General features: G+C 45.9%; 1 protein-coding gene across 1 annotated transcript; it reads right to left on the bottom strand.

Annotated features, from left to right (window-relative positions):
• Positions 1-1,254: 1,254 nt before the first annotated feature.
• Positions 1,255-10,804, bottom strand: ERICH5 (glutamate rich 5). The gene is made up of 4 exons (XM_074577505.1): positions 10,729-10,804; positions 6,585-7,010; positions 4,476-4,592; positions 1,255-1,375 (listed from the first exon to the last, which is right to left on the bottom strand). The coding sequence occupies exons 1-4, from the start codon at positions 10,799-10,801 to the stop codon at positions 1,353-1,355; spliced, it is 639 nt and encodes a 212-aa protein (XP_074433606.1). The 5' UTR covers positions 10,802-10,804; the 3' UTR covers positions 1,255-1,352.
• Positions 10,805-16,470: the final 5,666 nt, after the last annotated feature.

Genomic DNA, 16,470 nt, shown 5'->3' with positions numbered 1-16,470 from the left:
TGATAGGTCAGGGATATCAGTTAGATTATTTAACACAAACCAAAGTCAACTGGGGTCAGATGTGCACAGGCAGCACAAAATTTAGCTCTTAGAGGGGATTTGTATAATTTGCTAGCGACAGCAAAATTTTTGTGAAGTCCTTTTGTACAATAAAGCTAATAAAATAGCAACATGTGCTTGCCATTTTTAGATAACTGACCTTTTCTCTGTATTCTGCTTCCTTATGTCAGAGAACCCTGCAGAGTCCTCAATGATAACATATAGTCCCTTTGCAACATTCACCATCAGAACAAACTTCTACTCTCTATCAGATCCGTAACACCAATTATATTCAGGGCCCGTTTTCACAGGAAATTTGTTTGAAAGCTTTGTCATTCAGCTTCAGCTCCAAAATGATTATTTAGCATTTTGGAAAATAACCAAGACAGTCCCTGATCGCATACTTCTTCTGGAGAACAGCACTACAGGGAAAGAAACTAGATAACGTCTCCTTTGGGAACAGGCTTAGGTATGTCTCTGGTTAGAAGTCTATTTTAGAAGACACAAACGCGTATGAGTAGCTACACAGCTAAAGAGAAGTTATTAATCACCATGAATGTTAACAGCTGTGAAGTTATCATTATATTTTAAGCATGCTAGAATTTATAAGACTAAAACATTGTATTCGTAGTTAAAAATGCCCTCTTCTCCCTGTTTTTGCAGGAGTCATCACATACTTTGTACTACTAGCCTTGCAATAAATTTTTGTTTAAAAATGGAGAGTGAGTAGCAGACACCCACTTGGGACCTGGACACTGCACCCTCTCTATCTTCCATTTTCCGAAAAACTAACCTCCGCATTTAGTTACAGCCTGGAAAACGGGCACTTTCATCTTCCAGTCCTCCACGTGCTACACACTTCAGCAGCTCCGTATACTGGTAGTGCAGGCACGTGGAAAAATCGCCTGCATACTGCCACTAAAAAAGAAAAAAGCTGCACTATCTTCTCTATCCTATATAATTCTGGTTGAAGGTTTCAAAGGTTAGTTATCTGAACCTGGAAAAAATCCTAATTGAAAGCTGAATGGTTGTACTGCCGTTGGAAAATTATCCCGCTGTGCTAGCCATGTACAGAAGGCACTCCGTGGCAGGGAGGTGAAAGTTCAGGCATTTCAAACACTTGAAGTCTTGGCAGCTTGACTTCAAAAAATATATATTATATAAAACATTTTCTGATGCCTCTTACTCATGTCTGTAGCTTGTGGCTCAATCCATAAAAGCTTTTCTATTTTCCCAACCCAATAAAATTAAAAAAATGTTCACGTGGACAGAAGAGCAGGCCCAAGAAGAGGATGTTCATAGCGACATAACTTCTATTCCTTGTTATTAGCTGTCTCTGAAACACATGGAAAAAAAATCAGTTTAACAATTAATTGAGGGTACAACTTGATATTCACTAAATCTTACAGGAATTCAAAGTGAAAGTTCCCTGGAAGAATCACAGGATGAAGAGGGTATTGCTCTTCTCCCAGATCTGTAAGGATGTTCTATGTGGATCTGTGGCAGCTGCAAGCAGACACTGGCTCTGCTTCCTCTTCCCGATCCCATTCATACACAGTCTCCCTCTTACAGACAGTAACACCACCTGTGTGAAATCCAGTTACGCTGCAACACCTTTATGCTCCTCCCCACCCTGCTGCCTTTTCCCCTAACTTTAGAAATCGCTAGATAATTTCAGTCATATTTGACACAGGGCCAGAGGTCTCGTGGACATTAAATCTTAAATAAGGACAAGAGACAAAGGGCATAATTCGAGTACGGGTATTACATTTAAATGTAAAAAAATGCCTTTCTTTTACTGTAAGGGGAACTGACCAATTGGAACAGGCTGCCCACAGAGTTTGTGGTCTCTCCATCCTTGAGGATATTCAAAACCCAACAGGACAACCTGCTCCAGCTGACCCTGCTTTGAGCAGAGGGGCGGGACTAGACAATCTCCAGAGGTACCTTCCTAACGCAACTATTCCATGATGAAGTACGGTTGAGGAACTGCACCCAGCCCCTGAAACTGTATGTGTTGGCCATCAGCAGCTGAGAAGCTCTGAGTCTCGCTGGCTTGCTTGATAGCTAAAAGACGGTGCCCAAGGGAATGAGTGGCAGAAATTGTAGTGTTGGACCACTCCAGCTCAGGATACTTCTTTCCCAGCCAGAAGACCCTGCAAGGAGAGGTTGGGAACACGGAAACACGGGATTTCCTTGTAGCGAATGGTGGTATTACCACAGGGCTGAGTAGGGAACACAGGGAAGGTGGGAATTTTGCAGGGGAATATAGGCGATTCGGGAGCGACGTCCAATTGCAGTGACTTTCTGTGACAAAGAGTCTGACAGTTAATTTGCATGAACATTGCTAATATAGTGTGGAAAAAAAAATACCCTTTAGTGGTTTCGAATTCAACACGCTTATTGTGTTACTGAGCACTCCCTTGTTCAGAGGTGGACCTCAGCCACCTTTAGAGCAGTATCTATTTTGGACTAGGTCAGCTCATATCCTCTTAGTCGTACCCTCTCAGAGACAAGGCTCTGAATGTTTTTGATCTCTCTCAAAGTAAGAATTTTTCCATTCCCTTTAGCGATCTTGCTTCCCTGCCCAGAATCTTGGTTTAGTTCTTCAATATCCTTTCAAGATGGAAGAATTACTCCCTTACACAACAGTATCCCAGATTTAAATGGCCACTGTTCCATTCTTAACATTGTTTGCTTTTCTTGCCCACAGCTGTTCTCTGAGCTATCTGCGTCGGTATGCTCCTGTCATCTGAAATGTATTACGGGCATAGAAGCAGGGCTGCTCTTTCTGGCTCCTTACAAAACTGTTGGGGAGAATATTGTCAAGGCAGGTAACTCCAGAAAATAAGTATTTTCAATAAAGCTGTAATCACTACACGATGAAATCCCTTACTCTTTAGGAGCAGGATGCTGTTCTTTGAGGTTTCCCAGAAGCAAGTTAAGTGCTTTGCTGAAGTCACAGCACAGACAGATAATTCTCTGAAAAAGCTTAGGGACAACACATTAAAAACAAGTTGAGTGAATAAACTTTTTTGGGCTTCGTGGGCAAAGCTATATGGCAAAATTTTAAAGATCCTGCAAGAGCACACTTGCCAAGGGCCAACAGTGGCTTGTCTTCACAGGCTAGCTTAAAAAATAACAATATAAAGGTGATCAACTGTTAAATGGATGAGAATTAAAGGGAGGAGAGTGCTTTTTTTTTAACACTGCTTATCTAATTCTACTTGAGTAGTCACAAGGTCATAAAGGCATATACGCCTTGACCAAACCAGTCGACACCACCCTACTGGTCTGCCAGGCTGCAGAGCTCATGCTGCAAACCGTTTTCCTTAATGCTGCAGCACAAGAGGAACACGCTGCCTTGCTGCTGCCAGCTCAAAGGCTGGAGCATATGCTGCACCGGGAAGGAACCAAAGAGCTCTCATCCCAGGTGCAAAAGGTTCATTTGGAAGTCATGAAGGTGCTGGTGTACGGTATCTCCCACCCTTCCTGCTGGAGCTTTTCTCTTCTGAATTACAGAAATACTCACTAGCCCAGAGAGATGTGGAGCACAGGTACATCGGCCAGTGGTTAGGAGGGAGGGGAAAGGGGAAAAGCGGTTTCAATCATTGCGGTACCACTGGCTGGGGGAAGGGAGGAGGTGTCTGCATTGCCTGCTCATCCTTTTCCACATTCCAGCAGTACCACGGGGTAACCTCTGCCTTCTGGGGCACGCAAATACCTCATGTGATGGACTCAAAATAAATGAGCGGAGGATTCTTAGTGAATGTGGTGGGAGAAGAAATAACTTTTGCAGAAAGACTGTGATGTCTGAATCGTGAACATAACTTCCAAGTCTGATAGAGGGACAGTTCTGTCTCCTCAAATTCTTCTCTTCACTGGTGTGACGATTTTCCAAAGGTGCTTTATTTGGCCTGTGATTTTTTTTCCTTCCCACCATGTGACTGCATTTGATGCGCAATGTGCTTTCATCCCAGCACTACACTGCTGATTTCAGGTGATAAGGAGAACGAGAGGATCTAAAATGACCGTCTGGCACAGAATGGAAATCACAAAGCGGTGTTAAGGCATTAGCTCATAAAAACAAGCCTGCAAATAATAATGAGCAGAGTCATGGTTTTAACATCGGTTTTTATTTTCCAAGACTGCATGTTACAGTCTAGCATTCTCCCCAGAGAGGGGCAATTTATCACTGGTAAGACTCATGTATTACATGAAGACAACCCATGTAAAAAGCATGACTTCCAATTAATTGCTTCCAAAAATATCCCTTAATGTAAACAAAAATATTTATGATTCTCTCTTGTGCTAAAATGCAGAAAGCAGCCGTACACTGGCAGGGGGATGACAAGATGTGCTCATTAAGGACGGCACAGTCTTTTCTGCCTCCTAAACAATAACCCATGTGGTCCTTCCCTCCTCTGTCAACATACCTATCTCTGTCGCTGCTGCACCATCCACAGCTTCTCCTGTTTCTTCTTCTTTTGTTTCAGGCCCTCCACTTACTATCTCACTCAGCAGCTCAGTTTCCACCTGTTCTCCCGTCTCACCTGGGAACAGTAACCATGGAGATCAAATTAGGATCCACTGAGAAAAGCTCCAAGTGCCCCAGCTCCTTTCCGTAAACCTGACTGTACTTTTCCAGCTCTCCAGTGCCCCTGACCAAGGTACCCCCTGAACGAATCCGTAGGGAACAAACAGGATGCTCCCAACCACTTTCCATCATCCAGCTACATGCATGCCTCATGCCCGTAAAGTTCTCCTGATGCTTTCACAAAATCCCCTTGATGCTCTATTCAAGACACATCATGAGTCCTGTTTCTGTTCAAATTATTTTTCCTGGATGTTATTTTATATACGTGCAGTTCTATTTGCAATTGGAACAAAACAGAAATAAAAAACACAGTAACATGCCAGGCTGGCTGAACGGTGCTTTCCCTGGGAAGCTGCTACCTAATTAATTTACTTGCAAACCTACTGAAGAATAAAGGAAAGCAAAACAAGTGCCAAGTAGCATATGCACCACAGCATAAAAATGGAAGGTCCCTTCTTTATCACATACCTCACAGAAAGTTAATGCACACAAGTTAAGATATTACTTCTAGCTTGGAACAAATAGGAGCAAAACTCTTTTTCCCAAAAGCCTTGTTCACTTGCCCTGCAAGGAACATGAATTGCTTGGTGGTCCGAGCCCCGTAACTGATCTTCAGGCAAACAGTCAATTGTAAATGTGTTTGCACGGACATGAGGTCATACCGCAACGTTCAGGGCATGCTGCTCTGCCTCCAGCACTATGCCCCAAAGCTTAGAAATGGTGATTAATGAAATTGGAGTTTCCAGCTAGGCAAGACTACGTGTTTTACAGGTGACCACCCAGTCATTTACTGCTTACATAAACCGAGACTTCATTCCAAAGGATAGGTGCCCATTTTATGTAGAGGAAACATCAAAACTCTAGTGAAGAGACATAGGAGAGGACAAGCCAATCCCCACGCTCAGCTACCAGGATGCAGAGAGTCAGAGTTATATAGCCAGTTGAGAGACAGCAAAGCGTCAGGGTTAGTGGTGGTGCGTGTAACTGGCTCTGGGTTTCACACAGATCAGTCCTTCTCCTGCATCTCACACTTCTTCGAGGCAAATGTGGTGTGAGGAAGGCTGCTGATACCACCTTTCCCTGCAGAGAAATACTTCTCATATGCTTTACCTGCTTATTCCCTAAAGAAATGCTCCCCCGGGAAGTATCTGATTGCTCACCAAGCTGCTTTGTACCATTTAGAAGAAAACTGACTCCTCCTGTGAAGTGTTCACCTTCTGCGTGTGCAGTCCACACGCACCCTCTGGGCATTAACCCAAAGATGAGCACGGCCTGAAATCTCTGGCAACAACCACACCGCCCAGTCAACGTCCCTCTCACACCACACAGAAATACCTGCCACCTCAGAGACTCATCACTGCTCCCTCACGCAGCCTTCCTCCCCAGCTAGGCAGCTCCAAACATTTTTGGAAAGCCCATCCCTATGTCCCTTCACTTCTATTCTGCTTGTGTAGTAGACAACCTTCTAGGACAGGCTGGGTATGCCAAGGGTGCATCAGAGAGATGCTTCTTCTTCTGCATCCAAATATGCCCCCTCCAACTTCGTGTGCACAGGGACAGTAGCCTTATAATTAATACATGTAACTAAGTAATACAGCCTTTGGTCTCTGTAAATATTAAGGATTATGTCTGAGCTACACAGAAATGCAACATTTAAAATGAGGGGTATGGTGGGACGTTGTACCTGCTAAGAACAAAAAGGGCACAAAATGAAATGAAATAGCAGAGGTAATGACTGGAAATGCTGATTAAATTTATTACAGCTTGGGCTTGTGAGTCTGAGGCTTCCCCAGCCATGTTCTTCTATGCCCCACATTGTACAGACTCCCTGGACCAAACTCTGACTCCAGAAGATTATGAGAGGCTCTCAGTAAAGTCAAAAGGACCCACGCACAAGTCCCTGGAGGCAGAATTTGGTCTCCTGAATTTATGAAAGCACAAATATTACCCTCAATGAGGTGGTCCTCTTCAGTAATATGTACTTTCTTGATGATTTCCACTACAGATCTGTCACTGCCCTCTACCAGCCCATTGCCCTCTGCGTCTTCTCCTGGTGCTGGAGGTAAAGGCTTATCTTCTCCTGGTGCTGGAGGTGAAGGCCCATTGCTCTCCTCTCGCCAAGCAGATGGCAGCTCAGAGCTCTCCTCCACTCCTGCAGGCAGGGGCTCAGTGCCCTCCGGCTCCTCCCTTTTACTGACTGAATTGATCTTTCCCTCTACGGCCAGAATCACGGCTGCAGCCTCCTCTCCTGGCAGATGGTCGTCCGGGTTTGTCTCCTCAGAGGCAAGACTCACATCCTCCGCTGGCTCCAACTGTGTTTGGTCAGCTATGGTTTCATGATTGTCTGCAGTTGAGGCGTTTTCACCTGATGATGCTTTTAGTTATGGCAGAGAAAGGAAAGAAAAAAGAGAATTACAGATAACTGCTGAGTGAGCATGTAAGCTAGATGAGCACTAGACCCCCAGGGGGCCGCACAAGCACTACCTGTCAAAGAGCTCCCACCTGGCTACGGACAATGCTCCTTCACCAGGCCTGCTGCTCTTGCACATATCCAGTAGAGGATGGTGCTGCTCTTACACTAAAAAAGTTTTGGCTTGATATGCATCATATGTTTTTATGTGGCGTGAGCTGACCTGTTTATAGGCCAACGTCCTATTACGTTTTGCCTTACGGATCTGAAGTGTGCAGAAGGTTTGCTGGTGAGGGGATGCTATGCAAGGAAGCACCTTTTCCTGCCCCAAACCAGGCACAGAATAAACATTCCAAGTAGGAGGGAGCTGCTGCCCTGGGCTGCACGTGGGAAACTGCTGGTGCTGCCTCTGGGTGGGCTGAAGGAAAAACACTGAAAAGAACTTTCTCATCCCAGTGCCCATTTCTTAAAACAAAACCCAGTTTGTCTGCCTTTTTAAATACTAAACTATCACTCATAGTACACTTTGTCTAATAAAACATTCAACAACAGAAAGCCTAAACAGATTAAAACTTCCACTTCGTCTTTCATCAATTTACTGGCTTAAGTAAAGCAATGGGCCTTTTTGGCAGACAAAATTTATGAATAAAGAAATGGCAAAATTACTCTGACAGGTATTTAAGGATAACAGTTGAGGACACAAAGTGAGCTGTACCTACCTATCAGACTGACTTAAAAACTTTCTGATTAAATTCAGTTTGACAAGAGCTTGTACTTAATTTTCTCTGAAGGAATGTCGAGATGAAAACCCTGGGGATTCATGCACGAAATTTTTTTATATAATAATTACAAAATCTGAACAAATTGTATTTTCTGAGAAAATGATGACTGCCGTGTCAAAGCCAGCGTGCAGAGCCGGATGACACTTCATACACGGACAGATGAACAGCGAAAAAACGTAATACATCCTGCCTTTAAAACAGCTGCTTGAATACTGCTACTCTTAAGATAAAATCACAGCTCTTTCAAGGCGTTCAAGCAAAAGACCTCCTCAGCAAGCGTCACCTAGTTAGCGTGTGCCCACAGACCTGGGGAAGGACGGCCGAGCCAGGGGAAGAGCAAGAACAGGGACGCTGGAGTGTCACGACAGACAGGAAGCAACTTTGACTGTGGGACACGTAAAATCTCACTTGTCCCAGGAACTGTAAAACCAACCAATGTCCAAGCAACCCCTCCAAATTCACAGAGGTATAGCTATTATAACGCAACTCAAAAAAAAGGAGGGAAACTCAGTGACATGGGCAGAGCACAGACGCACCCAGGGCGGCACCCTGCCTCTGACAGCTGCCGCGGGGCAGTGGAAAGGGCAGAGGGACCCAGCCCACGGGGACGGCTTTCAGTCCCTCAGTGGGCATTCCTCTGTGAACGTGCCCAAGCCCCTTTTCAATCCATTTACCATTTAGCCTCCACCATGACCAGCGGCAATGAGGTCTACAGCCCGCTTACACCCCCTGTAAAACACATTCTTGCTGGTTTTAAGCCTGCTGCTAGTCATTTTGTCAAGCGATACAGTTCTTGTCTTACAAGAAAGAGCAAATACATTTCCCTATTGACCTTCTCCAGATCTCTATCACACCCTGTCTTCCAAGCACTCCTGTTCCTAACATGAAGCTTGACGTGAAACAAATACCCAATCAGAATAACACCAAATCTTAAACTTAAACTACTCTAAGCAGCAACCAAATAAAGGCAGTGTATGCTCAGAGACCACAGACGTGATCTTTTCATGTTTTATTTCGTATCCTTTAGACACTTCTCGTGCCTTCACCTTGCCTAGTACGAGGTGGACAGGGAGCACTGAAAACCTACAGACAGAAATAAATGAGCCATGAAAACTAGCATCTTATATGGAGTTTTCAGTTGGCGTTACCAGGAAATGAAACAACTCAAACCCATTATTGCTAGGAATCTCCTGCAGCTCCTGTAAACATCAGCCCTGTAACTTCCATCTAGCTCTCTCTTCATCAAGATGTTTTATATAAATTGGATTACAAAATACTGCCATGCAATGCGAGACCTGCACTGCTGGAAACCCTGGAAGCATTCCTCCGCTCTCATCTGAAATGCAAAGAATTCTCTAATATGGAAAAAATAAATCCTCCCAGTAATCTGTTCAATACCTTTATCCCCAGGAAGAAGGAACATCATGTGGCAGTTGACATTCTTAGGATGCCTTCCAGTTTTGTTTTATTTTTAAATTTATAATTTTTATTTTCCCTGCTGTAGACAATTTCATCTGGAGAAACAGTGAAAAGCACAGTGAATTTAAGTGGGACGTGGCTACAATATTTTTATCTTAGCCTTCTTTCTTTCCTTGTGAAAAGACTCACCTCTTTGTGAGTTACACATCAATAGAATGAAGTTAAATACATTTTTTCCCTATTAACACATTTAGAGAAGTTTCTTTCAAATTATCCTCTCACTGAACTAAATTAGAAAATAACTAACATATCTGGCTGGTAACTGCCCAATTACTGTAATTACAAACTGCACTCTATCATTATCATGATATTAGTTTATGTATTTAGTACATTTCATAACCTATCCTAACATGAACAGGGCTTCAGACAGAATTCCTAAAATACTCAGAATAAGTAACTTCAGTTGTTTCCCTGAGCTCTTCAGGGTTCCTGTGCAAACACCTTTCAATAGAGGATGGAAAGGCAGAGGAATTCGGCACATTGACCAGGTGAACAAGAGAGCAGGTACAGTATAAAGAGATTTATGGTGATATTTTCAATGGGGCTCCTCAGTTTGCTGGCTCTAGAGTGGCACAGACAACGCTCTGTGCCACTACCCAACACCCATACAACCTGCCACCTTCTCTGCAGTCACAACCCACACCTCAAGACAACAAACAGAAAACACAGGATGCTGCAGCCAGAAGAACAGCTACAGATGATCCTTATAACTCAAGAATACAGGAAAGAAATGCAATAAAATGAAATACAAACAACTTTCATGTATCTGTCTTCAGGACGTATTTTTCTGGAGACGCCAATATCTGTAACTGCAGAATTCGGGTTCATGTAAAAGTGTTTCCAAATCTCTCTTGGAGCAAAGAGCTAACTATGATGAATACGGAAACAAAGTTTTACTTAACTTCCACTGAATAGCAAGGATATTCTTATGGAGCATCCTACAGATATGCCTTGCACCCACAATTAATCCTCTGTGACTTGAGCCAAATCAAAGGCACGAGAGTATTGCTGGTGCTGTAAACTGTGCTGGGGTGGGTGTACAGGTTTTCATAAGAAAAAGGAAGGTCAGGTGTTGCTAGTTGACTATTGTTTTAAAGGGGAGAGGGGGGGAGCATTGGATTTACAAGGTATTACACAAAATTATAAAATTTTTAAATTAAAAAACCCCCAAAAACTCAGCGACTGGGAACAGAAGCTAGTCACTGATTCGTCCCCACGAAGCAGCACTTTACCAAGACCCCACTCAGGAGGCGCAGCTCCATCTGCAGCCTGGACTGAACTAAAACCCGAGTGAAACCCCACCGGCCCCCGCCCCACCGCGGGACGCCCCCCAACCCGCGGCCGGGATCCCCCGCGGTCCCGTTCCCCCCGAGCTGCTCAGGCAGCCCCCGCCCGGCGCCCCCCGCCCGGCCCCGGCTCACCCCGCGGCGGCGGCCCGGCGGCGGCGGGCGGCGGGTCCGGGGGGCGGCTGCGGGCGCTGCTGGAGCAGCCCATGGCGGGGCGCGGCGGCCGGGGCTGCGGCCGCTTCCCGACTGCCCGGCCCGGGGCGGGGTGAGGAGGGGCTGGAGGTGCCGCCGCGCAGCGCCGAGAGACGGAGCCGGGGGGACGGCGGGGGTGGCCCTGGACATGGTGCCTTAAAACACCCCCCCGCCCCGGCCGGCGGGGCTGCCCCGGGCCACCCGGCTTGTGCATCCCTGCCCTGGAGGCGTTTCTGTGCTGCGTGCGGCTGCCACAAGGTCTGAAGCGGCAGCAGGCGAGAAAGGGACCGCAGGTCTGCGCGACAGCAGGGGGAGACCCGTGAATTTGATGCTGGGTGCGTGTAGGTGTAGGTAGAGCTCGCTAGCAAACTGCAGGCCAGGGTAGCATCGAGTAGAGGGAGACCCATGCACCGGGTGAGAGGGTCCAGGGTCTGGGCAGGGGTATTAGTGGTCTAGATACTAGGTCTAGTGCGAGGTGTCCCCGCCCAGGGCAGGGGGGTTGGAATTAGGTGTTCTCTAAGGTCCCTTCCCACTCTAACCATTCTACGATTCTATGAACAGACAGATTTGGAGGCCATGCTGGTGTTTGAGGGTCCATGAATGCGGTTGTGCCTGTGAACCTGGGACGGGGGGTGTGGGGTTTCTATAGGGAACCCCAGTCTGGACCAGCCGGAGAAGAGCATCAGGACTGGGCTGTCTGCACTTACAGTGTATGTGGTATATGTAGGTGCTGTGAAATGCAGTGCTCTGTCTTAGCGTTCCGTGTGTGTCTGCTTGTACACACGCAGGGGGCTCAGCCTCGCTACTGGCCCTCACTGCAAATGGGAACAGCAGCGGATGCATCCGTAGGACTGGGATGGGGAGACCTCTGGGGTCTCAGCAGCTGGGAAGGGAAGGAGAATCCCCAGGCTGCAGAGTCCTCTGGATCCAGCAGCCACTTGTAACATCCCTTAAAGGTAAAATAAAGCTAATATGATTTTTACATTTGCATAAAGGCAAATCAGCAGATGTCCAGGGAAGTCTAGGTGGCTTAGAAACTTTCCAAAGAGTAAGAATGAAGAATATTTTAACCTATAAGAACCCTATATTTGCTTGCATAAGCAGGTCCAGGGTATGTTATTTATTGCACCCAAGACATGTTTTGTTATGTCCTTCAAATTTAGAGTAATCATCCATTCTTCTAAATAAATGGGTTTTTTCCATCCAGAAACTTGTCCAGACAAAATATATTGTCTTTGGACATTTGCCCAGGGTTTGTTGATGTCCTCCAGCCAAGGTGGGGCAGTAGCAATAACTGCACCCAGGCTGTAGGACATACGGAAATCCTGGACGTGCGGTATAGTGTATGGTACGTGTACTATCGCTGTAGCACAAGCGTGAAACTCTGGTACACCTGGGAAAGGCTGATAGAGATAAGGTATGTGTTGTATGGATATGAGGTGTACCCTGGAGCCACCAGACCCACTGCATGTGCAGTGCATCCATGTCACTTTGGGAATCACCTGGCAAACGTGTGAGGAGCAACACAGGTGGGAATACACCACGTAAGCCTAAACACATTAACTTCTCCTGCTTCCTCAGCTTAAGTTCATTTTTAGGATGCTTTTTAAAAATAAAACAACTGTAGGCTGTATAGATATGTCTGTGGCTGTATATAAGATTTCTACCAGACACTGGAAGCTGAAATGCTGGTAACTTTAGCATTAGCAAAGCATGCTGCTGTGTAATGTAAGCACAAAAGCAGAAGCGCGACAAAGGGCTTAGCAACTTAAAAGTTAATTTCAGAAATAATCTTTCATGCTTCTGGTGTGGAATCCTGCCGGCTCTGTGGTGGGAGGTAGGTTGGTTCCCTACACAGCACCTGGGGGTTCCCTCTACAGCACAGATGCGGGTGCCTCAGCATCAGAGGTGGATGTGCGTGTGAAGGCACCCAGGCACCCACCAATTGCCTACCGACGGAGACGGGCTCTGCTGCCACAGGTATGAAAGCAGAAGCGTCTGTGCCTGCAGATGGCACATGTGCCAGAGAGAGATGGCAAACATCTGATATCCCACTTTTCTTCTATGGTGTTCTTTCAGAGAACAAAGCAAGGTGGCCAGGCCGCCGGGACAGACTCGTCGGGCACTGGGCACTGAGGAAAATAAAAAAGGGAAAGCTACATTCAGTTCCTTCTTCTGCCTGTGGAGCTTTGTACCTTCTTCCCTCTGTGTCCTAATCAAAGGGTGAGCTGTGCAGAGTGCGCCCACCATCCATCTTACTGAAACAGTGGAGAAAGGAATTCAAGATTTACGAGGCCAGAGAGGGAACACGTGTGGGCATGTATCGGCAGCCAAGGGCGCTCACCGGGGGGGCCAGGGCTGCGCTGCACTTCATGTTCTTTAAACAGGCCTTGGATAAGGCACAGCAGTAAGAATGAGAACCCAAGGGCCATTTGGCAGGTGACTCCTGGAATCGCTAGATAACAATTTCATGGTCGTCTTCCCTCCTCCCACGCCTAAAGGAGAGGTTGCATCTTTTGAGCAGGAAGACTGGACACAACAGGGCCAGTGCTGGAGCTGGACATAGGTAGGGCCACGGTAGGACAAGGCTGCGGGGTGTATCAGCTGTACTGCCACGTACCACGTCAGGCTTGGACAACGTGTGCCCTCTGCAGATCACTCAGCACAGACACATTCCCGTGGGATAACGCGCTGCTCCACAGTGGCCTCTGTGCCGTTGTCCTGCCTTGCTGGGAGCACCAAGATGGTCACCCCTCCACCGAAAGCGGTAACTCCATGGGTTCACCATGGGGGCAAGAGTTCACTGTGCAAACACAAACTGGTGCACGCTCCCTTCTTTAAGCCTCTCTAAGTCCAAGCAAACACCACTGAGGCCAGGACACGGCTGGGGCCGATGCCAGTTTGGCTCAAACTTTTTATTTCTACTTTCTAGATAGTTTGTATCCCTGTGGTAGCATGCTCACCTATTGGCCAGGGTAAGTGGTAGTGACACGCACTTTCTAGTGAAGACACAAGGTGAGGGGCTTTGGAAGTAGGAGTCTCAGGATTCGGGAAGTGAGACGCCAGCATGAGACTGAAAATGAAATGAGGTTACGGGGTGAGAGGCGATGGGACAAGGCAGGGGCTGGGAGCAGAGAGGGTATGGGAGCAGGGATTACAGCAGCGGCACTCACAAGCCATGCCTCGTGGTTCCACAGAGTCCCCAGAAAATTACTGCAAGTCATCCAGTGGCTGCAGCATGATGCTGGCAGATGAAAATCCTTGGTAGCCTTCCCATCCCTTCCCCTGGGCCGGGCACCTCTCCACAGACTCCCTGCCTTCTCTAACCTGAACCATCCCGGTACTGCCCCAAATGAAGGGAGTACTGAAGTAGCTAAAAAATGACCTTTAACAACAAACAAACTAAACAATCATCTTGAACTAGTTATTTTTACAAAGGAAAACAGTTTATTTTATTCAGCTATATAAATGGGGAAATTAAAATAAAATGTAAACTGAGATTGTTCAGCGATAGTTGTATCTCCAGAGGTAAAGCAACAAAAAACTATGTCCTTTTATACACAAGCAGAAATACACTTCCAAAAGCAAACTTTGTGAAGATTTCTGTAAGGTCCTGGCAATTTTTAAGTTCCCCAGTCCAGCACTACATGACCAAGCTTGTTTCACTCATTCCAGACCTCAGTAGCTGTTAATAATTTTGCATATTTCGGATATGATTCCTACTGCAGCTATTAAATTTATATCTGCTTTCTGATAGACCCAAATCCTGGGACTTAACAAGTCACAGTAGACTTTTCCAAACACTGTATTAAGCATGAGCTTTCTTTTTTAACCTGTGACTCCTTTTCTCAACTCTTTGGCTATTCTGTACAAAAAGACCAGTAGTGACCAAGCAATAAAATATTCTAAATTGTTTATTGTGGCCAATAATTTGGGCTAAATGTTCCACTGGTGTGAATTTGTGTAGCTCCGGTGAAGGCTGCTCTGTGATGCTGATTTAAGAACTGCAGAGAACTGCCTTCTGAAACTGCTATTTCTGTTTTGCTGGGGATGGCAGCTTAGCTGCTAGGACATACCTTGTAGTTTCCAGGAAAGGTGAGAATCTGAAGATCTTCTTATCAGACTAACTACTATCTTTAGAAATCTGCACCTGTGGATTTCTGCACAATTTGGACCTTAGAAAATGTAAATATCTGGTTGTACTGGCACTATCTTTAAGCTTGTTACACATGTATGTACCCATATCTGTGTATTATATATGTATAGATTTATGTATGTTCATACACACATACTCCCTAGCATTCTTTTACTGAAAGTGTATCAAGGTGTGCAGATATCCAGGTAGTCATGATAGACGGTATTTAACCTCAAGATTTTCCCTCTTCCCTAATGAGATAACCTTTCTGCATTTGGACCATTTTCCTTTACAGCTCTTTTCTTTCCTTCCTCCCTTCCTCAAAGCTGCTGGAAGGGTGTCGGAGGAGAGGTCTGCATCTGGATCCAGCAGACCTGTGCATTACTGGGATTACAAATTCCCAGCAATCTGAAACAGCGCGCTGCATTTCTCTGCCTGAAAATACAGCGGATAGTTCGGTGCATGACCCTGTGAAAATCGGCTGAACATGTTTGCATTTGCTGTAAATGCGATGATTATCAGAGAACACAGTCTGTCACTTCTAATAGCCCTGACAAGTGCAAAAGGAGAAGACAATGGCTGCAGGTGTTCACACAATGTTGTTGTGTAACTGTGCAGGGGTTCTGACAGGACTAAAAATGTAAGTAAGAACAGGATTGTATTTTTGCATATTTTCATCCTATCAAAATAGCACGTTTTGGTCATATCCGTAAAATAAAGATGTATGCCTAGCTTTTCAGAAGATCACTCTTCTTTTTTGAAACGAATCTTATCTTTCAGGGTTAGTGTAGGTCCTCTTGCAGGTGAAGGACAGATAAAGATACGCTGCCTCCCCCTTGCAGGGGGTTTTGGAGGTTAGGACTCAAAAGTTCCCCCTGAATCCCATCACACATTTCCTGGTTCTTTGCTGGTAAGGGAATGGTCAGTACCCGCTACCCTCTCAGGCACCCAGCGACTCCAGCAAGGAGCAAGTCCTGAGCTCTACCCATGACCTGCCGATGCTCAGGGAACGGGGGTACAGCTTCAGGTGTTCCCGGCTGTCAGGGTGATCCCACTTTCTCTCAGGGTCATCAGTGCTGCCGCTTCAGTGGTATAAAGATCTCATAAGTTCAGAGAACTTAACAGAATAATCCATTCCAGGCTGTGCCACAGGATATCTATATACCGCTCATTTTTTAGACTTCAGTATTATTTTTTTCTCTTTCTTCTTTTTCTCTTCTTCTTTCCATTCTTTTCTCTCAGGTAACGACACAGCACATGTAATTGGCACATGTACCTCTTTTCTGAAGTGCCTCATTTTACTGTCATCGGCTCACGTGTCATTTTTCAGTGAGCAACAAGACCACCCTATTAACAAGTATTAGTACCATTGCATTTGAAGGGACAACGTTTGGGGTTCTCTAATGTGGAGGAAAGGTTGCTTTGGGATTTCTCTGCAGAAACGCGTGTGCCTGTGCAGCACGGACAGCCCTGCACCCGCAGTACACCCAGTGCTTACTCCTTGCAGCTCAACTGCTGCAAGAGACCCCGCGGGTGACCCCAACTGCGGA

This window comes from Larus michahellis, chromosome 2, assembly GCF_964199755.1.
Source record: "Larus michahellis chromosome 2, bLarMic1.1, whole genome shotgun sequence".
NCBI lineage: Eukaryota > Metazoa > Chordata > Aves > Charadriiformes > Laridae > Larus > Larus michahellis.
This window is presented reverse-complemented; position numbering and strand designations above follow the sequence as displayed.